This window comes from Balaenoptera acutorostrata, chromosome 16 (assembly GCF_949987535.1).
Source record: "Balaenoptera acutorostrata chromosome 16, mBalAcu1.1, whole genome shotgun sequence".
Classification (NCBI taxonomy): domain Eukaryota; kingdom Metazoa; phylum Chordata; class Mammalia; order Artiodactyla; family Balaenopteridae; genus Balaenoptera; species Balaenoptera acutorostrata.
Genome location: NC_080079.1, coordinates 35,613,918 through 35,628,897, shown reverse-complemented (window position 1 = coordinate 35,628,897; position 14,980 = coordinate 35,613,918). Strand labels below are relative to the sequence as shown.

At 40.6% G+C, this 14,980-nt stretch overlaps 2 protein-coding genes across 6 annotated transcripts in view; one reads left to right on the top strand and one right to left on the bottom strand.

Moving 5' to 3' along the window:
* Positions 1-437: 437 nt before the first annotated feature.
* Positions 438-14,980, bottom strand: part of CPEB3 (cytoplasmic polyadenylation element binding protein 3) — a 184,615-nt gene continuing 170,072 nt past the window's right edge. For all 5 annotated transcript variants that reach the window (XM_057530627.1, XM_057530629.1, XM_057530630.1 and 2 more), the window contains one exon: positions 438-4,223. In XM_057530627.1, the coding sequence (XP_057386610.1) occupies positions 3,996-4,223 (228 nt within the window). In that variant the 3' untranslated portion in view covers positions 438-3,995. The remainder of the gene's footprint in view (positions 4,224-14,980) is intronic.
* Positions 13,560-14,180, top strand: LOC103001508 (leydig cell tumor 10 kDa protein homolog). Its single transcript, XM_028167755.2, has one exon. It carries the CDS (start codon positions 13,584-13,586, stop codon positions 13,878-13,880), a length of 297 nt encoding a protein of 98 aa, XP_028023556.1. The 5' UTR covers positions 13,560-13,583; the 3' UTR covers positions 13,881-14,180.

The window sequence follows — 14,980 nt, the reverse complement described above, 5'->3', positions numbered from 1 at the left end:
GAGGTCACTCAGGCGAGACACTGCGATCCAAGTCTAACTACCCAGAGGGCTGGTCCTCTCAGAGACCTTTCACTCTCAGACGTCGCCACTGTAAATGCAGGGCAAAGATTCGGCCTGGCGAAAGGTACCCACTCACATGTGGACAGCAGTCGGTGGCAGATTCACACACACACACACACACACACACACACACATACACACACACACGACAGAATGAAGAGTTAGAGGGGAAAAGCAATAAAACACTCTGTCGACCCGGCCAGGTTCTCAACTTGGTGGTATCTCAGTAAGGGGTGACTTCATCATCAGGGCCACAGATTTGGCTGCACCTGGTGTTGTATAAATCCACTGTGACATCCCTAGAGAACTGTACTGTGACATCCCTAGTCTTACACTAAACCACTGTAATAAAGGAAAAGGCTTGTCAAAATCTCACATGTTCTGCTCATTCTGTCATTTTATTACCCAATTATCCATTACATTTTCCAATCACTTTACATAACCAACCATTTTCATCGTTGTCACACTATTGTAAACCACATCAGCAAGTTAATACATAAAGCTTTGCATTTCAAAAAACTAGACACTTTAGTAACAATATTACAAAGGTTTTAGCTTCAAAAATAACTGAAAATGAAAAAAATAAACTTTTAAAGAATTAGCATCATAAAATTAATTTATTCCAAGTAAAAATACAAAATAATATTATGACATTGACCAGATATGAAAGTCCCTCCCAGAAACAACTCTATTAATGATTGAGAAAGCACTCCTTAAAGAAAATACGAAATAAAATGAAAAATATGTAAATATGTTTAATTTTTTTCTTAGCAAAAAATCTTTCTAAAAATAACAATGAAAATTTGTCTCAGTACAAAGGCTACATTACTATTGAAAAAATACCAGCATGAAGAAAAGGTACATATTTGACAGTAGAAAAATGATTTCAGTGAATCACAATGTCTAAAGTTTGCAATGAAAATAAATCTGCAATAAAGATTTATGCCTTTTTTCTTTTCTTTTTTTTTCTATTTTTTATACAAACAGTACAAACAGTATTGCACATAACAACAAATAGTCGAGGTTAGGTTATAGCCTTCAAAAAATCGACTAGTTCAAGTGTCACATCAAGGAAAGGCCACAACAGGACCTGTGATACCCGGGGGCTTCCCATCAAGTTGCAGGTCAGAACACCTCTGTGTTTTAAAAAATAATTTTTTTTGAAGGACCCTCTCTTTTAATATAACATTAACAACTTGGGGGCACATTTATTTACAAAACAAAAGGGAACATGTTATAATTTAATAAACTAAAAAAGTTCTCTTTAAAAAAATACAAACAGAAGAACTCTTTCACAATCCTGGTCAGTCGTGCACAATCAACGCTTGATTATAAATATACAAATTAAGGGAAAGTAGTTTCCACCACCTATTCACAACTTTCAGCACCAAATGGAGTTTATTTTTTGTAACCTATTCTTTATGACAATGCTTTTTCGCCTTCACTTCAGCTTTATGCTGTACAATATTCCAGCTTTTTTTTTTAAATCTCAGTGTTATTTTAGTACATGAAAGAGGGGTGCTTCTTCAAAAAGTTTTGCTTCTTTCACATAATTAGGTAGATTTCTGTAGGTTAGATATGATCTTTAATATTATAGTTATAAAGCTCTAACTTCTTCATTTTCAAAAAACACAAATAAGCATGAAAAAAATAAAGTTACCCATCTGTTAAATCATTTTTCTTGCAGAATTAAATTAATATATATTTTTCTGAATAAACTTACTTAGAAAATATCATTTTCTTTCCTATATTTCAAAATTGAGGTATTGCAAAAGATCATGTCAGTCAGAAAGCATGCCTTTTTCCTTAAAAACAAACAAACAAAAAATTCTTCAGCCAACTTTTGAAAACTGTCTAGCATACAAAAAGTAGTAGTGCATAACAAAATTTCTTGTACAGATGAAAAAAACCACAAACATAGAAAAAAAACAAACAGAAAACCACAGCTGGGCTGGAAAAAAGCAATTATTACCAAAAAGCCCAGAGGTAACCTCAAAGGGGGAGAATTCTAATAAGCATTTTTAATCCAGTAAAAAACTATTTTGTTTTTTCCTTTTTGAAAACAAACTATAGTTTGAGAGCTGTTAATTGCAACTAAACACTGGAGAAACAAAACAAAACAAAACCAAGCGATATTAAGACAGTACAAGGACATCACAGCACATAAAACACAGCGACTTAAATCTATTCTGCAGTGTCATATCCAGTCAGATTGTCCCCAGAATTCCAAAACATAGGAAGAAGATTTAAAAAAAGATTTACATAGTCTCATAATCATTGTGTGTGTTTATATATTACTATCTGCAGCCCAAGAGTGAATGCTAAAAAAATGTCCATGGTAGTACTAGCAGGTCTGAATTCTATTCAAGCTTTACAGGATAAATCCAGGGAATTAAGTAGTTAATTTCTCACCCAGACAACCAACCCTGCCCAGGCCATCTTATTTTGTACAGACATTTCTTTAGCATCACGATCACGCAACTTTCTTAAAATGTGCCTAGTTTGTCAATTGACAACTTATCTCTATATACTGTATATATTCCTAGTGTTTGTAAGCTAAGATGAGCTCTTTGGTTTTCTGGACAAGGTCTGAAGCTATGTAAAATGGTGCAAGCACTAGGAGATTGTAACTAAGAGCTCATGTGTTAGTTAATAATATACCAGTTATGAACTGTCAAGTTCGTTAATGTCTGACACAGAGGCTTTAAACAGTTAAGTTTGATCACAGTTAGACATAATCACTTTACTATATAAAATAAATTGCACAATATATAACAGAGCACCGCAAAATACTTCATCTACCATCCACAAATTTGCTTTAAGAATATCCTACACCTAGGTTTTATATTGGTTGTAATATAGGTCATTCTGTTATGGGCTGTTCCTAATTTCCAAAGCATTCCATTTATTGAGGCATGCCTTCCTCCAGTCAATTACCATTTCTTTGAATGAAAAAAATCTTTTTTAAAAAAATCAGTATTTTATAGCTTATATAGATTCTTAATTTGTGCATTGTGGGAAGGTTTTATACTAGACATCAGATATAAAATTTATTGCATGCAGCAACCTGATTAAGTAAACATGCAGTCAGAAATAGTGACCTTCCGTTGAAGCTTTCTCAAGTCTATTCTGATCTCCTTTCGGCAGCTGATTCTATCCCTAAATCACAAAAGTATGTTGTTGGGTTTTTTGTAATTGATACCTTAGCCTGAATAGAGTATTATGGTATTAATAATACCACTTTAATAGCAGCAAAAGCTATTGCAGCATAAATTTACATAACACTAAAAGATCTAACCAAAATCCTCAGCAAAACAAAAATTAAACATGAAGGAAAAATAAAGATTCAGCTTATGAGGTATCCTTACATGTCAAAATAGAGAGCAACTAAAGGCTTATTTTCATTAAGGGTTTTCCTTACTCTAAATGACCCCAACTAATGATTGCTGAATTGTTGTGAAGTTTTTGCTACATCTGCCACCTACTCACGAGTATTACCTTTGGTAAGTCTTCTCCTAGGGGCGATTCTCTAAGTTTCTGAAAATAAGTGCATGCTCCAGTTCAAAAACGATCAAAACAATAACAATACAACAACAACAAACAAAAAAATCACAGACATCAACCTGATGGCCGCTGATGAGAATGGCAGTCTACAAGTGACAAATCAGGTGTAAGAAATTAAGGTACCAAGCAGACAAAGGTGTGAATCAAAGTGCAAATCAGTACCGTTATACACTCTGCAATTCTGCATTATACTGGACACTGAGTTCAGTAATATGACTGTAAATAATAATAATAATAAAAAGACCCATTTCTTCTTTAAAAATCGAGAACAAATGCACAGATTTCCAGAACACTGTAAGCCCTGAGGCAGTGCCCTCTCTTTTCCCTCCTTGTTATCTACTCCAGTACTTGTGGCTGGGTATACCCTGGGCTCAGCTCCAGCGGAACGGGACATGGCGAGGGCGGTCACCTCCCTCCTTCACCAGCGGTTTGTGGAACTCCCGCCCGGCGCGGGAATGTATGCTCGCCCAGCAGTATTCGCAGTAATACTGCAGACAGGTGACGTTGGCACAGAAGAATGGGGCAAACTTCCCACCACAGCGTGTGCCCTGGCACTCATCACACATCTGATCATCCAGCACATATGGCTTCACTTCCACCTGGACCCAAAGAGGAAAGACAGGAAAAAAGATTTTAGCAAAGCTTCCTCACATTTCTTCCTCTTGAGAGTTTATAATGGAGCTTAATATGTCCCAGTCAGACTCGGTGTTGAACTCAGCTGGTATCAGACAGTGGCTGACAGTATGGGATCTGCTCCTTGACTTACTACTTACTAGTTGTGTGATGGCAGTAACCTCTCTCTGTGCTTCTGTTTGCTCTATATGTGGATCTGTAAAGTGGGTGTAACGGTGATACACGGACACACACACACATCTGGATATCTATATGATGGGTATAGCAGGGTCTACCTCAAAGGGTGTTGGAGGATTAAGAGGTAGCACAGGTAAAAGCACATGAGCTGAATCCTGAAGGCTGGGAAGCACCCGGCTATGCACAAACAGCATTTCAGGGAGAGCAACCAGCGAGGACAAAGCCCAAAAGTAGGCAAAGGCAGATCACGTACTTGGGGAAGTTTGGCAGGAGCTGGGCCAAAGGGGAAGTCCCACTGAGGCTGGCAAGCCTAGCTGAAGGGTAACCGTGAGGCTCTGGGCTTCAATGTTTTAAGCACAAGGCTTTCAAAAGACTAACCTCCCAGTACTGTTCACAATGGATGGCAGGGAAAGGGGGACTAGGGGGATGTTAAGAAGCTACTCGAACAATTGAGGTTTTATTTTTTAGATTTTATTGCCTTAATCTCCCTCCAAGACTGGAAGCTTCAATAGAGAACTTTTCATCACAGCCCTGCAGGCTATGTTAGAGGAAAACCAGAAGCAAGGAAGAACAAAAGTTACCACAGTTTTCCCCCATGTCCGCTTCCTAGAACCTCAGAAACGGACTATCATTAATGTTTTCATCCCAAATGTTAGAAATTAGCAGGAAGGTGGCAAGTCTCTGCAATCAGGCTCCTTCCCACGCTGACCTCTAGAGCTGTTCTGGGGAAGGGCAAGCACTGTGGCCGCTGGGGCTATGGAGATGGGGACCCACGTTTTTTTTGACATGAGCCAACTGCCTGACAGTTTGGGCTGCCTCTGGACGCAGCCAGGAGGTTCCAGCAGGGCACGGGGCAGGGTACCGAGGGGCTGATAGGGGACAGCATGGGGTGAGCAGGGACATAGGGAACGCCTGGGATTGGGCTCTGGCATTCCTGGACCTTCCCTTCTGAAGGCCCCTTCGCTGGCCTCCTCTGGAGTTCTGTCTCTGCTTGGAAGACCCACTGGAGATGACCTGTCCCAGCCCTTGGTTACCCAAGGGGGAAAATGTCTTTGCTTTGGCTCTAGTTCCCTTCCTCCTATTTTTCCCTCCTCAACCTAACAGGTTAGTGAGTGGGCTTCAAAAAAAAAAATATCTCACATTCATCTCTGCATCATAACTAAAACTGTAGTGGTTCTCGGGTCATCTGCCTAGGTTCAAATCCCAGCCACATTACTAGCTGTACAACCTTAGGCAAATTTCTCAGGTACTCTGAGCCTCTGTTTCCTCATCTGTGCACTGGGGGAAAAGAACAGTTCGTACTTTATAGGGTTCCTATGAGGAGCAAACGAGTTGAGTCACATAAAGCACACAGAACCGTGCCTGGCATATCAGATGCCCTCACTAAGTGTAGTTATCACTGCCCCTGCTTCCTCTCTAGTCCAGGCCACCACAACGTGCATCCACACCTGTCCAATACCGATGGCCTCTGCACTGGCCACCAAGCTCCAGGCCTTCCCTGGGTCAATTCTCCTACGTCCAGGTAGACGTTTCAATCATCTGCCTTCTCAATGTTTCTTGCCTGGTCAAAAGCCCTTCAGGCTCTCCCCTACCTTCAGGAGTAAGCCCAGCTGCCTCTGTATAACGGGGTACTTACTCCCTGTCCCCTGCGACTCAAATGTAAGCCAGAGCCTTCACGATCTGCCCCAATCTCCCTCCCATCTAGTCCCCAACTCAAACTCGACCTGGTCTCTAACTTACCTGCACTTTCTTCCCACCTTACATGCTCAGCCCACCCAACAATTTCCTGTACCCAGTAAGGCCCAGTCTTTCTTTTCTCTTTCCTTCTTAGCATAAAATTAACAATCTTAAAGTGAACAATTCAGTGGCATTGAATATATTCACAATGTTGTACAACCACTACCTCTATTTAGTTCCAAAACATTTTCTTCACCCCAAAAGGAAACCCTGTAGCCACTAAGCAGTTTTCCCTACCTTCTCTCCCTCCCCAGCCCCTGGCAACAACCTATCTGCTTTCTGTCTCTATGGATTTACCTATTCTGGATATTTTATATAAATGTAATCACATAATTGTGACCTTTTGTGTCTGGCTTCTTTCACTTATCATAATGTTTTGGGGTTCATCCATGTAGCATATAGCAATATTTGATTCCTTTGTACGACTGAATAATATTCCATTGTTTGTGTATGTATATGCAGGTATATATATGGTATTTTGTTTATGTATTCATTCATTAATAGACATTTGGGTTATTTCTACCTTTTGGCTATTGTGAATGGTGCAGCTATGAACATGTATGTACATATGTTTGTTTGAATATTTGTTTTCAATTCTTTTCAGTACATACCTAGGAGTAGAATTGCTGGGGCATATGACAATTCTATAATTAACTTTTTGAGGAACTGCCAAATTGTTTTCCACAGTGGCTGTACCATTTTGCATTCCCACCAGCAATGTAAAAGGGTTTCAATTTTTCCATATACTCACCAACACTTGTTCTCCATTTCTATGATTATAGTCATCCCAATAGGTATGAAGAGATGTCTCATTGTGTTCTGATTTGCAATTCCCTACTGACGACATTGAGCATCTTTTCATATACTTGTTGGCATTTGTATACCTTCTTTGGAGAAACGTCTATTCAAGCTCTTTGCCCATTTTAAAAATTGGATTGTTTTCTGTTGTTGAGTTGTAAGACTTCTTTATGTATGCTAGATACTAGACTTTTATCAGACATATGATTTGCAAATATTTTCTCTTATTCTGTAGGTTGTGTTTCACTTTCTTGAAAATGTTCTTTGATGCACAAAAGTTTTTAAATTTGAGCAAGTCCAATTTATCTATTTTTTTCTTTTGCTGTTCTTCCTTTTGATGTCATAGCTAAGAATCCACTGCCAAATTCAAGGTCAAGATTTGCTCCATGGAATTCCCTGGCGGTGCAGTGGTTAAGAATCTGCCTGCCAATGCAGGGGACACGGGTTCAAGCCCTGGTCCGGGAAGATCCCACATGCTGCAGAACAACTAAGCCCGTGCGCCACAACTACTGAGCCTGCGTGCCACAACTACTGAGCCCGCGTGCCACAACTATTGAAGCCCACGCACTCTAGGGCTTATGCTCCACAACAAGAGAAGCCACTGCAATGAGAAGCACACACACTGCAACAAAGAGTAGCCCCCACTAGCTACAACTAGAGAAAGCCCGCGTGCAGCAATAAAGACCCAACGCAGCCAAAAATAAATAAATAAAATAAATAAATTTATTTAAAAAAAAAAAAGAAAAAGACTTGCCCCTATGTTTTCTTCTAAGAATTTTATGGTTTTAACTCCGATAGTTAGATTAACTGATTTCGAGTTAATTTTGTATATAGTGTGAAACGGGTTCAACTTCATTCTTTAGCATGTGCATATCCAGTTGCCCCAGGACCATTTGTTGAATAGACTATTCTTTACCCATTGAATGGTCTCACCAACCTTGTCGAAAATTAACTATAGGCCCAGCCTTTCAGTCCCACAGGGAACTATTCCTTCCTCCTTTGAACTTAATACTCCACTTTGCTCCTCTGGCATTTCCTATCTATAGTTCTGCCTTGGTCAGCATCTCTCCTTATCTTCAAGCAACTTGAGGACAGAGTAGATCTGGGGAAGAATGTGGTCTGCAGAGACTGTGGGCTCCTGGCGGAAGGGAGCTGTAGGCTCATGAAAGTGTATATAACCTGGCCTGAACTCCCTGTACTTGAAGGCCAAGAAGGAGCGAAGTGGTGGACTAAGTCCCCTCTGCCCTGAGGTGGGAGGACTACTGGTAGAGGCAGAGTGTGTGGGGAACTAGGAGCAGCCAGCTTTTCCACCTTCGGTCCATGAGCTGAGGACTGCTTTGCTTCTACCACCAGGTAGACGCCTACACTCAGAGTGCTCCAGCAACCAGATCTGAGTCCCAAAAAGCCCAGAAAAGGGGATCCAGCAGTGAGAGAGAGGATTGGTCTTTTACATTCAGCAAAAGAAAGCTGCCAGAGGAGAAAGACAATAGCCCTTTGTAATATATACACATGTGAAAAGAGTACTTAAGGAGATTCAAGCCTAGCACAAAGGGCACTTTCCAGTAATATATATATATATTTTTAATGTTACTTTTGTTTAGATGTAAAAGTGGCATTGTGGTTATGTGGGGGGTTTTGCCCCTCAGTTTTTTTTAAGAGCTTAATTTTTTAAATTGAGGTTAAAGTCATAAAGAATTAACCATTTTAAAGTGAACAGGGACTTCCCTGGTGGCACAGTGGTTAAGAATCCGCCTGCCAATGCAGGGGACGTAGGTTTGATCCCTTGTCTGGGAACATCCCACATGCCGTGGAGCAACTAAGCCCGCGAGCCACAACTACTGAGCCCACGTGCCACAACTACTGAAGCCCACATACCTAGAGCCGGTGCTCCGCAACAAGAGAAGCCACCACAATGAGAAGCCTGCGCACCACAACAAAGAGTAGCCCCCGCTCGCCACAACTAGAGAAAGCCCGCACGCAGCAATGAAGACCCAACGCAGCCAAAAATAAATAAATTAATTAAAAATAAATAAATTTATTTTAAAAAGGGGAGGGGATTGAAACGGAGCAGGACGGTGTGGGGCCCTCCTGGATACAACCCCCACCTTGGGTCTCCCGTTTCTTGTTTGTAGAAAAAGACGTTAGTCTCCTAGGCCTTCCCTGAGTTCCAAAGAGCAGACTCAAACAGTTACTAATTAGGGGAGTGAAGAAATGCAGAAACAAAGGAAAAATAGTCAAGAAACAACAGTTCAGCAATAAAACAGAGTCCTAGTTCCTCCTCAAGGGAAATACATAACAATCTGACACATATCTTTGAGTTGTTCTGCAGGAACTAAGACCCTCACCCAGGTGGAGGATGGTGACTACATGCTAACCATAAGCACACAGACCCCTGACTGGTTGGAATTAGAAGGTTGATGATTAAGATTCCTGAAACACCACCCTGTTACCTCACCACCAACCAGACAGAAGAAAGTCATGCCCCCTGCAACCCTCACCTCAAATGTTGCCTTTCAAAGCCCTTCCCTGAAAGCCATCAGGGAGTTTGGGTCTTTTGAGCATGAGCTGCCCATTCTCCTTTCTTGGCCCTGCAATAAATGCCTCACCACAACCTGGTGTCAGTGAATTGGCTTTGCTTTGCAACGGGTGGGGGGACCCAAGTTAGGTTGGGTAACACCCATACATGTACATTTACTTTGTTTTTTAGTTTTTTGCCACTATTGACAATTCTGCAATAAATATACCTTTCATGTGTCCTCACATCTGTGGTTTTATTTCTAAGCATTGGGATTATAGCATCAAAAACAACCAACAGTAGATTATTGGGTCAAAGAGTATAGGTATTTTTAATTTTAAGACTTTGCTAGTTTGCTTTTTTAAAATGTAGCAATTCACATCTCTATCAGCACATAACAAGTAGTTATCACCTCTTTTAAATGCTCTCCAGTCTGATGAGAATAAAGTGACGTTAATTTTCTTTTTCCTGACTATGAATAAACGTGAACATTTTTTTAGGTGCATTGCCTGTGAATTCTTATGTGAATTATCTTCTACCCATTTTCCCACTGTGTTGTATGTCTTTTTCTTGCAAATTTTTAAGAGTTCTTTGTATGGTATAAATAATAATCTGCAATTGTTTTCCAAATCCATCATTTGCCCATTGACTTTTCTCAGGGCATCTTTGCCATTTAAATGTATTTTATTTTTACATAGTCTAATACATTTATTTCTTTCTGAAGCTTCTAAGTTTCTAATCCTTATTAAGAAGGCCAACATGGCCCTTAATTTTTTCATACAGACCTAGTTGCTTTGATTTTTTTTTTTAAAGATTATCATTATTTTTTTATGTTTAAATCTTTCTTTATGTAGATCCTATCTTTATGGTTTGGTTCATTGCAAGTCATTTATAATTTTTGTTACAACTGTGATTATTTTCTCCATTTTTATTTCTAGAATAGCATAAAGCTACTAGTGTTCTTTCAAGTCTTCTTGACAGAGAAATAATATCTTGACTAAATACAGGATTTTGGGATCACATCTTTTTCTCTCAGACTAATCAATAGTATTCCTTGGTGTTCTAGCTTCCAGTGCTGCAGATGAAAACTCTGATGCCAATTTCTTTCTTTTTTTTCCTTTGTAGGAGAGAGTAACTAGCTCTTTTCACGTGGAAGCATGTAACATTTTCTCTTTATCTTCAGCGTTCAGAAATTTTAGTTTTATGGAACCAAACTTGGGTCTGCTTGCCCATCACAAAGCAAAGCCAATTCACTGATACAAAGTTGTAGTGAAGGAAAGTACAGCTTTTATTACAGGGCCAAGCAAGGAGAACAGGAGGCTCATGCTCAAAGACCCAAACTCCCTGATGGCTTTCAGGGAAGGGCTTTGAAAGGTAACATTTGAGGTGAGGGTTGCAGGGGGCATGACTTTCTTCTGTCTGGTTGGTGGTGAAGTAACAGGGTGGTGTTTCAGGAATCTTAATCATCAACCCTCTAATTCCAACCAGTCTGGGGTCTGTGAGTTTCTGGTCAGCATGTAGTCACCATGCTCCACTGGGGGTGGGGGTGAGTGGGGTCTTAGTTCCTGCAGAACAACTCAAAGATATGTGTCAGATTGTTATGTATTTCCCTTGAGGAGGAACTAGGACTCTGTTTTATCGCTGAACTGTTGTTTCTTGACTATTTTTCCTTTGTTTCTGCATTTCTTCACTCCCCTAATTAGTAACTGCTTGAGTCTGCTCTTTGGAACTCAGGGAAGGCCTAGGAGACTAACGCCTTTTTCTACAAACAAGAAACGGGGGACGCAGAGGGGCTTTTGTACCCAGGAGGGCCCCACATGGTCCTGCTCCATTTCATACGGAAATGGTTAAATAAAATGTGGTACATCTACCCTGTGGAATATCATGCAGTCATGAAAAAGACTGAATTAGTGTTTGTTTTGAAAGGATTTCTACAACATGGGGATATTAAGATCTAGTGGAGTGATGGATACAAGCACCTACTGCAAACCGAAGAACACTGAACAAATAAATGTACGGTCAAGTAATACATTCATGATGATATCTGAAAATGCAATACGAATAAACTGCATCTTCCATTTATTCAGGCTTCCAGCTGAGCTTGGCACCAATGTTCCTTACTGCATGAGGGGTTTTGAGGGATCTAGTCAACACAGTACTTCAGAAGATCTACCATGAAGCCCTATCATGCCAGAGGCACCAGGCCTAGGCATACACTGATGCCTTATTCTATCAGCTTCCTTAAGGAATAATGGATTTCTCATAAGTTACTTTTCCATGGAGCAGACATTTTTTCTTTTTGGTGCTAAACATCTTGAATTTTGATGTTTCTTGATAGAAATCTTCCTAAAATGTACTATTTATTCTTCCCCCTCTTAAGCAAAGGGTACTATCAGCGTCCTTTATAGTAGTGCAAGTAGGACAATGCAGTGGACAGTTTTCACTTTTCCTGTCACCTCCTTCAAAATGTGTCTATCTGCTACCACTTCTATTAATACCTTTCAAAGACCCTTTATAATTTTGCAACTTCCAATCATTTTAATTGGATTAAAAGCTAGATAATCACATTTGCTAAATCTCACACATTAACTAAGACTCTGAATAGAGACAAAAAAGTAAAGGATGTGGCTTCTAGACTGCCACTGTGCTCTCGGAGGCCTTTCCCAACACCTTCCAGAGGGCTCCCTTCCAGATGGGTGAGTGGTGCTATTATTGCAAAGCTGCTGTCAGCACCTGTGTGCAAGGACTGATCCAAAGAGTACAGCCATGCCCAAAAGGTAGGACATACACCAAGAGTCAAAATGATCCGCAAACATATGTGCAAAGTGGCAACCACAGCCTCTCAAAGGGCAACAGTCAAGCAGTACCTCTGACAATTTATATCAACAAAGAGAAGTAGCTGCATGAAGGACACTGGTAGTTAGGTGGTCCTTATGCTAAAGAAGGGTGATTATTTTGGCTCAAATGGATTCATTCATTTGATGAATATTTATGGAGTGCCTATTCCTTATATGCCACCGTATTAAAAACTGAAATACAATGGAGAACAAGGCATAGTTCTTCCTTAAAATAATTTATGGTCTATTTGAGAGTTTCTTAAAGGCATTCTCAACCATTTGTAGTTTTTGCCATATCCTAATGCCATCTGTACTATTACTTGATGTTTTACCTGACTATCCAGATTAATTCTATTTTTCCCAACACACATATACATAATTATTAAAATAAAAACAGAAAAAGAATAGATATATGTATATGTATAACTGAATCACTTTGCTATACACCTGAAACTAACATTGTAAATCAACTATACCCCCAAATAAAATAAAAATAAAATTTAAAATAAAATAACATAAAATAAAAAGAGGCATTTCTGTTAACTACCTAAAACACCTGGAGTATCATTAAGCTACAGCACTTTGGAGACACCAACCTATTGGGATCACATTAGTGATCTACATGACCATTAAAGTTCAAATACTAGAGCCCTTCACAGAGCCAATCAAATCACCAAGCTGACCTTCTGGTGCAAAGAGATTTACAGGACCAGGAGATGAGAACTTCCTACAGAGAGAAACGCTTGAATTCATACTACACACCTAATGGAGGTGACCATATCCAAGGATGCTGAGAACATGTGTAACTTATTGATGAGGGATAACTATTAAGGTTAAGGAAGACTGATGGGGAATGCTGGATACGTGGATATAAAAAGATGGAAAAAGGGAATAATATATGTAGAATGATATAGGTGAAGAAAAAGCCATACTTTAATAAACTGATCTCAATGTTGACGTTGTTGTGTTTCTAACAAGCTAGGGAAAATATTTTGCTTGCCAGTCATTTTGATATTGGTCAACATAATGACCTCCTAAAGTAAATAAAGCAATGATTAACAGCTCTTGGTGGCAGAGAGGTGATACCTAGGGAGACCATAAACTATTCACAGGTCCAGAGTTCTCTCTCCTTGGACCCGAAAGGTTGTAGAAATGAGAAAGGAGGCATTAGCCAAGGTCAGGCTCAGCTTGAATTATGTGCTAAAGGTCATATTAAAAACAGCTGGTCCGACAGCCCCGCCTCTTCCGGTGCATGACTGATCATGGCGCAGGGGCAGCGCAAGTTCCAGGCGCGGAAACCGGCGAAGAGCAAGACAGCTGCGGCAGCCTCGGAGCGGAACCGGGGCCCGAGGAAGGGCGGTCTTGTTATCGCACCCAAGAAGGCACGCATCGTGCAACAGCAAAAGCTGAAGAAGAACCTGGAGGTGGGGATCCGGAAGAAGATCGAACATGATGTGCTGATGAAAGCCAGCACCAGTCTGCCCAAGAAGCTGGCCCTGTTGAAGGCCCCCACCAAAAAGAAGGCAGCAGCCCCTTCCTCCACCAAGACGCCTTCCTAAGGATGCAGCCCAGCAGAGGCCATCACTGCAACTCTCTCTGTGCTCAGACCTGTGCAGGGAGGAGGGGCCGTGCTCCCCAGAGCCTTGGGTTGCGCCTCAAACTTTACTGGGGGCCTGGCCCGTGAGCAGGTGATCAGCAGGTCAGAAGTGCACCGACTCGCTTCCCAGGGTGCCAAGGCCAAGCGCAGGCCAAGGCCAGGAGGATGCCTTCACCAGCTTCCTGTGTCCCCCTCCCCCTCCCCACATCCTGTCTCCACTGGTTTAACCTGGAGCAATAAACCTGACTTTGTCATTCCAAAAAAAAAAAACAAACAAAAAAAAAAACAGCTGGTCCCTGCCGCAGTCTGCCCTTTGGTGACAGGAAAAAAAAACAAATTAAGTCTGTCAAATACCCAGCCGTCCCAAGGCAGGTAAGGCATGTTTACAGGTGGCTGGAAGATGAGTAGCAGCAATGATTTCAGATAATGGAGTCAGAGTGGACAAACTGGAGAAAGAGGCCAAGTGAAGAGGTATAATTTAACAGGCATAACTGTCTGGAAAGGCCTGCCCAGAAGTCAGGTAGGCCATTTCTTATCATCTGGAGCAACGTGCTTCCTGGAAAGACCATTTTGTTTGGTGTACTCAAAGCTTTAAACATAACGTATTCCTAATCTTCTTGGCATGTGTCACAGAGTACATCTATCCAGGCCTAAAATCCACAGTAACCGCATTACCATTCCCACTAAACACGGTGTCTTTACAGTTGCTAAAGCAAGTCCTCCACTGGCAGGCAATACTAAGAATGTTTAAACTAAATTTTTAGTTTTTCAACTATGAGCTGGAATCCTGCTGTTTAGAAAGCAGATGACAGATGCCTAGGAAATTAAAGCAGCAACGTGAAAATAGCTTTTCCTTAGCAACAAAGTTATCCACAACCTTCCAGTTATAGCAAATTCGCAGTTATTAATTTTAGAAGAAATCTGGGGTAGATTAAAATAAACACAGCGAAAATGGTTGAATTTTATTTTCTTTTTACCTTTCAAAGGATGGGACTGACCATTTTTCATATTTTCAAGTGCTAGGGGAAGAAAGGTTTTAAAATCACCCTCATGCCTTTCCCA